This window comes from Mesoplodon bidens (genome assembly GCF_964165515.1).
Source record: "Mesoplodon bidens genome assembly, chromosome: 2".
NCBI classification, from domain to species: Eukaryota; Metazoa; Chordata; class Mammalia; order Artiodactyla; family Ziphiidae; genus Mesoplodon; species Mesoplodon bidens.
The window spans coordinates 43,077,475-43,090,672 of NC_138177.1; the positions used below are offsets into that span (position 1 = coordinate 43,077,475).

General features: G+C 40.8%; 1 protein-coding gene and 1 pseudogene across 7 annotated transcripts in view; both read left to right on the forward strand.

Annotated features, from left to right (window-relative positions):
* The window catches only part of HMCN1 (hemicentin 1), a 526,618-nt gene that overhangs the window by 395,240 nt on the left and 118,180 nt on the right, over nt 1-13,198 (forward strand). For all 6 annotated transcript variants that reach the window (XR_014015141.1, XM_081225456.1, XM_081225458.1 and 3 more), the window contains 3 exons: nt 373-470; nt 1,367-1,645; nt 7,876-8,072. Coding sequence is in view for 5 of the 6 variants with exons in the window: in XM_081225456.1 (XP_081081582.1) it covers nt 373-470; nt 1,367-1,645; nt 7,876-8,072 (574 nt within the window). In the remaining variant the exon portion in view is untranslated. The remainder of the gene's footprint in view (nt 1-372; nt 471-1,366; nt 1,646-7,875; nt 8,073-13,198) is intronic.
* On the forward strand, nt 9,428-10,079 carry LOC308612437 (BAG family molecular chaperone regulator 1-like; annotated as a pseudogene). Its single transcript has one exon. The product of its transcript is annotated as a BAG family molecular chaperone regulator 1-like (transcript).

The window sequence follows — 13,198 nt, forward strand, 5'->3', positions numbered from 1 at the left end:
TATAAAATAGGTCTTTCATAGACATACATGTATCATATATTTATTCAAGAACTACTATTATAGCTAAAACTTTATATGGCAAAATGATAGGAAGATGCTTACTACAATCATGTGATTTTCATGATTTTCATCATTCTCTATTAATATATATTTGAAAAATATTCACCTCTCATGTTGTGTTATATTTTCAGTGGCTCTGTCGAATAAATGGCATTGGAGGCATCTATATTTTGTGATGGATGGTTAGAAGCTTTATAACTAAAATTTCCCAAAATAAATCACCTTCCTTAATCTTTGTATTATCACAAATGTTTTATTTGTATATGTTGAATGGGATCAAATTACGAAGCATTGGGTCAAACTGTTTTTCAGGATTGTGAGAGCTCAGGTGTCTGATGATGCTGTGTATACTTGTGTGGCCTCCAACAGAGCTGGGGTGGATAATAAACATTACAGTCTTCAAGTTTTTGGTATGTCACCAGAAACAATCCTAGTACTATACTGTGTGTCCAATATTAAACAACAGCCTTAATTTAAATATTGACGTATCAGGAAAGAGTGGTAAAATAGGATCTTAACTAGGGCTTCTAGAATGCCTGCTCTCCCAAGGGGTCCATATATATTGGAGCATACTGTCTGTCAAAATACTTTTCTAACCTGGAATTTTGCATTTAATGAAATCTAAATTTTTAAAAATAGTATTTCAATCCAGACACAAGACCAGTCTTTTCATACAAAGAGAAAGTTAAGACTGTTTTCTAATAATGTTAGTGTCTCACTGAGAGTATTTAAAGTATGAATGGATGTGTGCATATATACTAAATATCTCTGTGTGTATGTTAGGTAGAGATAGAACTCAAAGCATTCAATTTCTGAATTATTAAGATTTGCTAGACCAGAGTTCACAATCCCCAAGAATTTCTCAGAACAGTTAAGTAACTCTTTACTATAGCCTACAAATGATTTATGTTGGATTATATACAATTTACTCTGGAACTTATTATTATTTTATTTATTCCACATAAAGTAGCTGGAAGTATACTTCTGTAATAATACACATTATAACAATTTAAAAGGAAAAACCTAAGATGTTGAAAAATGGCCAAATTTTAAAACACATTTAGTTTGTATGTTCTACAAGGAAACAGTATTGAGGTCTTATTGCTAATATTTTGGAAGGTTAAAAATTAGCCTATATAACACATGCTTTTATAGTAAAGTCATCAACTATTTATATGCTATTTTAAATTCTATATTTTTATAGATCATAGAAACACTATAGAACTAATTGAACCATTTAAAATTTTTAATCTAAATTGATCTCAAATTATAATAGATATATACTTTTGTTTTGTTTTCTATACAGTACCACCAAAACTGGACAATGGGATGGGAACAGAGGAAATCACAATTGTCAAGGGTAGTTCCACCTCCATGACATGTTTTACTAATGGAACCCCAACTCCCAGGATGTCCTGGCTTAGAGATGGCCAGCCTCTGGGGCTTGATGCCCATCTGTCAATAAGCTCTCAAGAAATGGTCCTTCAGCTCATCAAAGCAGAAACTGAAGATTCAGGAAGGTACACCTGCATTGCCTCAAATGAAGCAGGAGAAGTCAGTAAACACTTTATCCTGAAGGTCCTAGGTAAGTAAAATAATTGGAAAATAAGTGATAATAAAGACAATAAGTAAGTATAATTCTTAGAATCATTGGCTATAGGACAAAATTTGTAAAAACTTCATTGTACTTCATATTTCTGTTCTGTAATTCACCTAGGTTTACTTTTAGTATCTGAAGCATGTTAAATTACTGTGTTTCTTATCTGTGTAAAAGGATGAACACTCCCACTTGTAAAACATTATTCATTGACAATGTCATACAACCAATTGATAAGTAGCTTTTTAACTTTTTCAAAGAACTGAAATCACTTCTGATGCTAGTAATGTAATGGAAAAGCATGATATTTATACTATTATGTTATTCCAAACAATCTTTAAATGATCCAGTCTGTAGATTATAGTTGTAATGGTCATTTCAAATAGTCTAGTTCTATTTACTCTTTTGTGCATTAAAATAAGTATTTTAAATAAGTATTCCAGTGTCTACATGCAAATAAATAGTATAAAGGGAAAACATATCTTTTCCTTGAAGTAAAAAAATTTGACTTTGGAAGAGAAATGAAAATGAATGAAATGAATTATTTCAATAATCAATAATTTTTTGGAGTTTTTTTTTTTTTTCACGATGATTGAGGTAAAACCTCAGGCTCTTTACATTTTTTTCTAACAAAATGTACCCCAGGGCTTCCCTGGTGGTGCAGTGGTTGAGAGTCCACCTGCCAATGTGGCGGATGCGGGTTCATGCCCCGGTCTGGGAAGATCTCACATGCCGTAGAGTGGCTGGGCCCGTGAGCCATGGCCACTGAGCCTGCATGTCCGGAGCCTGTGCTCCGCAACGGGAGAGGCCACAACAGGGAGAGGCCCGCGTATGGCAAAAAAAAAAAAAAAAAAAATGCACCCCACAAGTAAAAATAAGAATTTTGGCAAGAGTCTAGCCAAATGTTTTCAGGACATCCTATAATCTTTCTCGTAGTACCTATTACAATTTTAATTTTTTGTGTAACCTTAAAAGTCTGTTTCATCCTTAGTTAAACTCTGTGATGATCAGTACCCTTTTTACTTATTGCTGTATTCCCAGGACTTAGCATGGCATTTGACACATAATATTTATCTGTTGGCTTGAACTGAATGGAACTAAGTACTTATCAGTTGGATTAAAGTGAGTTTTAACTGTAGCAGGAGACAGAACGATATCTAAATAAACAAACAGAAATACTGTGGTGTAGATGAGTATTCCATAGAATGAAAGGTAGTAGTGGAGGCAGTACACCAGAATATTTAGAGACAAAAGGCAGGAGAAAGCATGTGTTTGTAAGGAAGGATGGAATAACAAATTCCCGTATGCCAAAGCACAGAATATGAGGAATATCAAGAGATGACATCTTGTACATTAATTATTCACCTATTAATTGTTAATTATTGACTATATATTATGTGCCAGGCATGTTTCTAGTCAACATGTAACAAATAATTATTGGACACCTACTATGTGACATATGGTATGACAAGTACTTGACTGCATCACTGAATAGGAAGGATGTGGTCTCAGCCCTCCAGTTCCTGCACTAGCAGGGAACACAGATATTGAAAAAGTAATTACTGGGCTTCCCTGGTGGCGCAGTGGTTGAGAGTCCGCCTGCCGATGCAGGGGACGCGGGTTCGTGCCCCGGTCCGGGAGGATCCCATATGCTGCGGAGCGGCTGGGCGCATGAGCCATGGCCGCTGAGCCTGCGCGTCCGGAGCCTGTGCTCCACAGCGGGAGAGGCCACAACAGTGAGAGGCCCGCGTACCACAAAAAAAAAAAAAAAGAAAGAAAAAGTAATTACTTATGAGTGTGATGAGGGTGATATGGTGAAAATTAAATTCTGTGGGAAGGTTCAAAGAAGGTCTCTTCAAGGATACATCTAAGCCTTAAAAAGTAAGACTATAGAGATGAGTGAGGAGATGCCTACATCTTTTATCTAGAAATGATAAACCTTGAGTTGTCTGTCTGTGCTTACTGAAGCTGAGTGTAACAGCAAGAGTAGAAGACAAGACTGGAAATATACCTGGACAGAAGCCATACTGTGAAGAGCCTCAGTTAGAGAATTTGGGCCTCATTACGATGGCAGTAGAAGAAGCTTAAGCAGGAATATGTTACAGTCAGATTTCACTTCCAAAAAAATCCCTCTGATGACAGAGTGAAGAATGAATCGAAGAGTCTGTTATACTCACACAGGCCTAAAAATACAGGGGCCTGGTGTAACATGTGGCAGTGGAGAAAAAAAGAAGGAAGACTTCTGCAGGAATTCTAGAACCCAGGAGCAGAATCACGGCCCAGTACATTTCTGGATGTAGAACACAAAAAAAAGAAAAATAACACCAATGTTGTTAGAGTCACATACAGAGAACAACCTTCCCACCTGCAGGGTTTACAAGGATATTCTCTTAAAACAGATTTGAAAACTGGCTTAACAGAAGGATGAGCAGTTTTTGCATTTCAGCATCTGTTGAAAGCTAATTCCATTAAAACCTGAAAAACTTCACTCTGATCTATATTACAATAGAAATGTGAATTTAAGTGTTCTAATTTGGTGAACCACTAATCTCAACTTAATTCTATCCACTTGGTGGGAGGTGTCATGGTGTATTAGTGGTTCTGAAAATCCACTATGGGTAAAATACTAAAAAGGGAGAAGATCATGCAAAATAAAGCTAGTGGGTACGGGACTTGACAGGGTTCAGGCTATGAAGGGACTGTTGACCGCATTAAGGATTTTGTGTTTTGTCCTAGAACAATGGGAAACCATTAAAAGTTCTAACAAGTGGAATGCCATGAGTAGAGTTGCAGTTTGAAATGACCACTCTGATTGCAAAGTGGAGAGTGGCTTGGAGTGGGTTCTGAGAGACAGTGTGTTATTAGGAATTGTGTCTGGCTGTGATTAACAGAGAGTCTAAACACGGTGACTTAAAGAACTTTTGTTTTTCTCACTGAATGAAGTGTCTGGAGGTGGGCAGTAGTTGCATTGGTTCTGCAGTTCAGATCTTAACAGTTCTCCTGGCCTTTGGCCTTTATATCATAGTCAGACCGTGATCATGCATTGGCTGCTCACCCCCAGCATCACTATAGGCAACAATAGAGCAGAAAAAATAGGAAAGGCAAAGAACTGCCCCTTTCAGTATTTTCTTAGAATCTTCACAAAACTACCTCTACTTATATCTCATTGGTCAGAATCTTCACGTGCCACTCCATCTACTATCTACTAAAGAGGCTAGGAAATGTAGTTTTTAGCACATTGACAGCCCTAACAAAATTGAGGTCTGTTAATAAGAAAGAAACAAGTAAATGATATTGGGTAGGCAGCTACAGCCAGGAAGGAGGAGATATTAGTCCAAGTAAACGGTATTATAGCTCAGATTAGTGATGCGGGTGAGAGGAAAAGATGTATTCTAGAACTAGTTGCAGGTAGGAGTATTAAGACTTGGTGGTGGATTTGGCCATATGAGAGTGATGACAAGGAAGAAGATATCGAGGATGACTCCCAGCTTCTGGTTTATGTGACTGAACAGTTGGTGGGTTCATCACGTAAATGCAGGGAATGCTGGAAAAAGACCAGGTTTTGAGGGAAAAGGTAACAGGTTCAGTCTGAATATGATGAGTTTGAAGTTGTTTTCAAACAACCCACTGAAGATGCTTATGTGCTAATTATATATATGGATCTAGAGCCCAGGAGAGAGATCTAGGCTAGAAATATAAGTTTTGGAGTCATCAGAGTATGGACAACTCCTATTCTGCTCAAAGTACAAGACATATGGACAAGATACAGAGTAAAATGGTTCACGATCGCTTAACACATGTAAGATCTGATGACTGGTATTTGAACCAGTTGGGAACATGTCGTTATTTTAAATCTAGTACTACAAGCTTTTGAGATTAAGGCCGTGCTTAAATAATCTTTGTATCCACGGTGACAGACACATAGTAAATAACCAATAAGTGAGAGGAATAAGGAATTGACTGTAGTCAAATGGAGAATCAGATAAGTGCTTTTCCATCCAGCGTGCTATGGAAATTAAAAAGGATAGAAATTTTATAGTTTTGTTGAGAGAATCAAGAAAGGACTTATGGTTTTTACAAATGAACATAATGATACTAAAGTGACCTTGAGAGTACTTGAACATGCTCAGTTAGGGGATGGTGGGACTATTGGAGATTTTCCAGTAGAAAGAATAGCATTAGTAAAGTCACAGAGCAAAAAGGGACTGAACTTGTTGAGGGAGAAAAGTAGTCTAGTTTGAAGTCTAGGTTACATAAAGTGTTTTAAAAGTAAATAATGTTATAAAGAGAGATTGAGGCTATGTTGTGGAAGGCTTGGAAGCCATGATGAGGAGTTTGTATTTAATTCCATGAGCAACATGGAGACACTGACATCTTTTAACCAAGAAATCTTGGATTGATCTAAAATGCACTTAAGAAAATGTATTTTGACAGCAAAACGTAATAAGATGCATGAAAGTGAAAAAGAGTAGTCATGTGGGACCATAGTTAAGAAACTCTGACTTCTTAATTATAATGTATTAAATATATTACCTTTTCCAAAAAGGAAAATGAGGACCAAAGATACAAATTTTTAGGAGGCAGTTTTTAATAATAACACCAACAGATGTAGTAGACTTAGTAGTAGTTATAACTTTCTTAAAACCTTTAATTATAAAATAAAACAGATTCAGAAACACAAAAGAAATGTAGCTTATAGATTATTTTATTGAATCCTCACAATTCTACTAGTGAAATAATAGTACTATACTTATTTTAGAGATTTGCCCAAATCCACTAACCTAATAATTGTTGGAGCTAAGATCCAAATTCAGGCTATTTGATTCCAGATCCTCTGCTGTGAACCTCTGCTCTAAACTATGTGCCTGACTTTACACACACACACACACACACACACACACACACACACACACACACACACACACACACACACACACACACACACACACACACACACACACACACACACACACACACACACACACACACACACACACACACACACACACACACACACACACACACACACACACACACACACACACACACACACACCCCTAATCCTTGGAGCTGTCCAACAGCTATTTTTGCTGCCTTGTGAAATAGTAAGCTAATAGAAAATGTGAATGATCTATGTAAGGGAAATCTGTTTTAAAGTGATTCCTAAACTTAGGAATAGTTGGACTAAGAAACTTTACTGTTTGCTCCAAGCGTTTAGATTCCGTAACATCCTCTTGAGAAAGGTAATTTAGAAGGATAAATAACAAAAAAGGAAGTTATTTCTGCCCAGACATAACAAATGTGGTTTATGCAGAAATCGTCTCCAAATGTAACTTTTTTCTTCTGCTGAGTCATTGTTTCCTCGTAAAGTTCTGCACGGAAAAAATGATTACAAAATTCCATAGCATTTGCCCATTGTTTTTGTAGAACCAATAGATATTTAAAAGGTGCAAAAATACACTACTATATTTAAGTAACTCTCTTTTAAAAATAGTACAAGATTAGTTTTTATAGTTTTCAAATCTTTACAGTTAAGTAAGACTGCTCTAATTATCTGAATCCCAATTGCTGAGCTATAATTACCTTTAATGGCTTGCCATTTACTTCATGATCTATTACAGGCATGATCCATCTCTTTTAAAATAGTGCCAGTAGGGACTTCCCTGGTGGCACAGTGGTTAAGAATCCTCCTGCCAGTGCAGGGAACCCGGGTTCGAGCCCTGGTCTGGGAAGATCCCACATGCCACGGAGCAACTAAGCCCATGTACCACAACTACTGAGCCCACAAGCCACAACTACTGAAGCCCTTGCACCTAGAGCCCGTGCTCCGCAGCCACCGCAATGAGAAGACCGCGCACTGCAACGAAGAGTAGCCTCCGCTCACCACAACTAGAGAAAACCCGTGCACAGCAACGATGACCCAACGCAGCCAAAAATAAATAAATCTATTTTTAAAAAAAGTGCCAGTGAAAAGATAATGCACAAAGACTTACATAGTGCTGGCATTTAATAAATTGTCCCTCAATAAATTGCAAAAAAAAATTAAATAGTTCCAGTGACAAATGATAATAACATCTAGGAATTATTTTGGCATCCTTGTTCACATCAGTTTGCATTGTACAAACATATTTGTGTTGAATTTTAAAGTTTTTCTGATCTGCAGTATTTTATCAAACAGCAAGTTTATTTTGTTGTTGTTTTTCATTCCTTTTAAATAGAACCACCTCATATCAATGGATCTGAAGAACCTGTAGAGATGTCAGTAATTGTTAATAATCCACTTGAACTTACCTGCATTGCTTCTGGAATCCCAGCTCCTAAAATTACCTGGATGAAAGACGGACGGCCCCTTCCACAGGTGGATCAGATGCAGACTCTTGGAGGAGGAGAGGTTCTTCGAATATCTAATGCTCAGGTAAGTTCAGAGTTCATACAATTACTTTCCGGGTTAAACTTCTTACTTGCTAATCTATGAGAAATGTTGGAGAAGTTGTCTTGGAGTCCGAATATATCACAGATCTCTGTAACTTTAGCAAGGGTAGATTGGTTCTATGACATGCATGATTGGGTAGACACTTACAAAGTAACATGCCTAGAAGGAAGAAGTGAAATTATCATATTAAACACAGACGAAAGCAAGTTACCTTCACATTAATTTTTGCAAGTTTTCACAGTTCTATAAGTGATAACATACTTCCTGAAGCCCTTAATTTGTGCCATGTAGCCCTTTACAGAAATGGCAAAAAGCAATCCAACGTACGTATATGTGAGGCTTCAGAGAGCACTTTTGATCTCTAGAAAGAAATCTCAGACGTGAAAATCTGAAGAGACACAGTTTTTCAAAAAATGATCAATAAAATTGTTCTTTTAGTTTGTGTTTAAGGAAATTAATCTGAAATGTAAATATATTAAAGAGAAGTATGTCTGGGATGTCTTATTGTAACAATATACTGTTCTACAAACAAAGGCAAACCTTACATTACAAATATCCATGTGTTCCTTAACGCCCTCATCTGTAAACTGGGGATAAAAACAGTAATAATACTGAACGTATATACTTGGGGTTTTAGAGACAGTCTAACTTGATGTGTTTAGACTGCTGCCACGGGCGTGAAGTGATGCTAAAACGGAGTTAGAATGATTGCTGTTGTTGCTGATTTTATTGTTATTATAATCATCATTTCTTTAAAAGTAGAATAATACATTATTTAATCAGATTTCATGTACATTTTCACTGAAGAAACAAAAGAAAGGGAGCTGGAAAAGAGAGCTAAGGGTTGTAAATCGTGTCAATCTTATGTTCAGCTATGGGCTCTATCACACCCATGACCATCATGACAACTCTGTGAGGCAGTGTCTTTATCCCCTTTCTACAAATCCAGAAACAGACACAGAAAGATTAAGTATTCACCTGCCAGATACTTAACCACTGCTCGGTCATGGAGCTGGTCTCAATCCTGGGTCTGGTTCAAAGGCGTAGCCAAAGCACGGGTCCGGCAGAGTGCGGCAGAACACGGCAGAGCGCAGAGACGGCGAGGCGACCCCCCCGCCACCCGGGAGCGGCGGGGTCCCCGGCAGCGCCCCCTCGGCCAGGGCCGGGAGCCGCCCCAGTCCGTGACCCCAGCTGAGGGCGGTCCGCCTCGCTCCCAGCGATCAGCCATCCGGAGTGCGACCAGAGGTCATGCCGGATCCACCAGGGGCAGTGCCGCCTGCGCTCGCAGGCCGCGGGTGTAGAAGAAAGCATGGCCTCGCTCGGCCCGGAGCAAGGAAATGGCAGCTGCCGAGCTCAGCGGGACCATCACCCCCATTAATGAGAAGCACGATCTTCAAGTTATCCCGCAAGAGGGCTGTAGTGAACCAATGGTCCAAGACCTGGCCCAGGTTTTTGCAGAGGCCACAGGGGTCCCGCTGCCTTTTCAGAAACCCATATTTAAGGGAAAATCTCTGAAGGAAATGGAGATTCTGGTGTCAGCACGTGGAATACAAAATGGTGGCCGGGTCAGGTTACTTGGGAAAAAAAACAGTCCAGAGGAAGAAGTTGAACTAAAGAAGTTGAAAGATTTGGCGAACTCTGTGGAGAAGATAGCTGACCAACTGGAAGAGTGGAATAAAGAACTTTCCGGAATCCAGCAGGGTTTTCTAGCCAAGGATTTGCAAGCTGAAGCTCTCTGCAAACTCGATAGGAGAGTAAAAGCCACAATCAAGCAGTTTATGAAGATCTTGGAAGAGAGCGACACACTAATGCTGCCAGAAAATTGCAAAGACAGTAGAATGAAAAGGAAGGGTTTGGTGAAAAGGATTCAGGCGTTCCCAGCCGAGTGTGACGCAGTGGGGCAGAGCGTCCCAGGAGATGGAGCGACTGCAGGCCACAGACTTGGCCCCAGCTGGCTCAGGTGAGGCGGAGAAGGCTGTGCTGCCCTGAAGAACAGCTCCACCAGCTCTGGTCTCTCTGGAACAGAAGTTCTGTGCTTTCCCTGGAGCAACTGGGGACAACTGGCCGATTGCCAGTTTTCCTCCCCTTATTCCCCCCCCACACACACACACCGCCAATGAACAAGTATTGTCTGTACAATCTTTAGCGCTCCTGTCAGTTTCTCGTTTTGTCTGTGTATATCTGTGCTGTCCAGCAGCCCACCTTGTCTGGAGAGGGCCTCCCCTGCCCAAGTCTTCCCAGCTTTTTTGACCTTTGGGTGCTTTCTTTGGGCTGGTGAGAGCTCTCATTTGTCCTGGGGTAGTTCCGGCTTTATCAGCTATCCTGGTCTTCAGATACGTGAGGCCTTTTTGCCGTTATGATCCCATAGTCCCATCTGTGTAAACCAGAATCATCAGGAGGCTGCGTCTGGTCAGGAATGTTGGGAATGGCTCAGGACAGGTGTTTGGCACACAGGGAGTCCAAGTATCTCTCATTGTGACCTAATTCTGGAACAGCTGGCTGGGTTGTGGGTTCATAGACCCTGACTTCACCCGCCAGTGACCCTGACCAGCCACAGGCCGTGAGGTCTCAGGGGGCCATTCCTGCAGTGGGACCTGTGGTTGATACATGGACTTCCTTGTCCCCAAGCAAATCTCTAGGAGGTTAGAACCCAGAGTTGACTAAGTCTCTGCTCGAAACCGGATCAGAACCATGGCTTAGGAGGGGCAGAGAGGGGAGACTGAATGAATAAAGCAGGCAGGTAGTGAGGGCCACCATAAACTTCTCAGGAGTTCCTTCAAAGGCATTTCTGTTAACCGTACCCTTCTGAGATCTACATTTCCTTCGAGTTCCTTCGAGGCTATTTTTGTCTGTTTTGTGGCCTTTTTCCCCTTCATTGTTATTTAAAAAGTAAAATAGTTTATATACACATCAGCAAGCAGAAGAGTGTTTAGACTTTTTTTTCTTTTTGGTAGATGAAGTAAGGGAAGCAAAAGCCTTCTGGGGTTCTAGTCTAGTTATATTATAAAGTTGAGCGTGGCCCTGCGTGCCAGAACTCTTAAACGGGTCAGCTGCCGTCACCCCATTTTTTCACAGAGTGCCCAGGAGACAGGCTCCCAACAGGCTGCTCTGAGGCCAACCTTCTTTGGCAGAGAGGGAGTCTGTGAAGTCCCAGGCATTTAGGGCTGCTTGGGTGGGACTAGGACAAGGTGGTGGTTAGGGGTGGACAAGTGGACGAGGCTCGGGGCCCGGCCCGCCCACCCCCAGCTTTGATCAGAGCAGTCCAGTATTTCTCTGTTTCTAGTAGTAGCTGTGTGGCCTTGGGCCACAGCAGGCTCCTGTGTGCCAGATACCATTCTGAGTTCTTGAGGTGTATTTGTCATTTAATCCTCACACAATCTAGGACATAGTCAGATACTATCCCTGATTTAGAGGTGAACTTAGGTAATTTGCTCAAGATCATAGAGCAAGTCACAAAGTCAGGACACAAACTGGGCAGCTTGATTCCGAGCCCATGTTCTTTTTTTTTTTTTTTTTTTAAAGGGATCTTTATTTTTTTTTTTGTAATTTATTTATTTATTTTTGCTGTGTTGGGTCTTCGTTTCTGTGCGAGGGCTTTCTCTAGTTGTGGCAAGCGGGGGCCACTCTTCATCGCGGTGCGCGGGCCTTTCACTATCGCGGCCTCTCTTGTTGTGGAGCACAGGCTCCAGACGCGCAGGCTCAGTAGCTGTGGCTCACGGGCCTAGTCGCTCCGCGGCATGTGGGATCCTCCCAGACCAGGGCCCGAACCCGCGTCCCCTGCATCGGCAGGCGGACTCTTAACCACTGCGCCACCAGGGAAGCCCCGAGCCCATGTTCTTAATCTCTACCGGTTTGCCTCCCAACTGACATGGGGTTGCTCACACCCTCTCATTTTCTCTTTCCCTTCTATTTATCTCCCATGTTGGCCTCTGCACTTCCCCTCTGGCCCTCTCCAGTTCATTCTCCACAGAGTGGCTGAGTGATCATGCAGTACACATCTTATCATGTCAGTCCCCTGCTTAAAAACCTCAATGGCCCCCATTTCTCTTGGGATAAAGGCCAAGGTCCTCACCCTGCTCCCTTCTCATCTCGGGCCCCTCTCCTGTTTGCTCTCTGCTGTCAGCCGCTCTGGTCTAGTTCAGGCCCTCAGCTGCTCTGTACCCTCTCCCGCCCTGGGGTCTTTGCACACGCTGTTCCGCTGCTTGGACAGCTCCATGCCATCCTTCCCCTACTCCTACCCCTATCCTAGGTGACTCCTCTTCATGCTTCAGAACATAAATGTCTCTTCCATGGAGAAACCTCACCTACTACTTACTGTCTGAGAACATCAAGCCCTCGGGTGATATCCTGTCACAACTTGTCATGACTTTTTACAATATACAGTTTATCAAGATCTGTGTTGATTTATTTGTGGGATTATTTGATTAATATTTGCCTTTAGGCTAGACTGTGAGTTCCTTGGGTTAAGGAGCTTCTTCGTCTTGTTAACAGTATATTTCAAGCACATTGTCTGGTTTATATTAGGTGCTCAATAAATATTTGGAGAATGAAAAAAAAAAAAGCATAACCAGTGGAACTCAGCCCAGTTCTTGTTTCTAACGTCAAGGAGAACACACCTTCCATTCCCCTCTTCCCTCTGTCAAGCACTTCAAGAACCCAGAGAAAACTCAGGTCCAGCTGTCAAACCACATACTGAATCAAAACCCTTGAATGTTATAATTTCAACAGACCAAAAAGGAAGCAAAAGAATTTTGTAACATAGGGAATAGCATGGAGACAGGGAAGTGTGTGCACTAGAACCATAAGTATAAAGGAATCATGGAAAATAAAGCTTTAGAGGGAAATTAAGGCCACATTACACTAGGTCTTAAATGTAAGAATGAAAAGTTATGTTATAACAAAACAAGACAAAGTTTCCATAGAGTGTTAAATGGTGACCCGCACATTCTAGCTTTTGTGGAGAATACAAATCTAATACATAAGACGCTTCTCAGCCTTCAAGGAATTTCCAGTTTTCTAAGAAAAATAAAACTACATATGACAAAATTAGGAAAACAATAAGAAAAACGTTATAGAATTGAAAAATTAAATATTATCAAGTCCCAAGA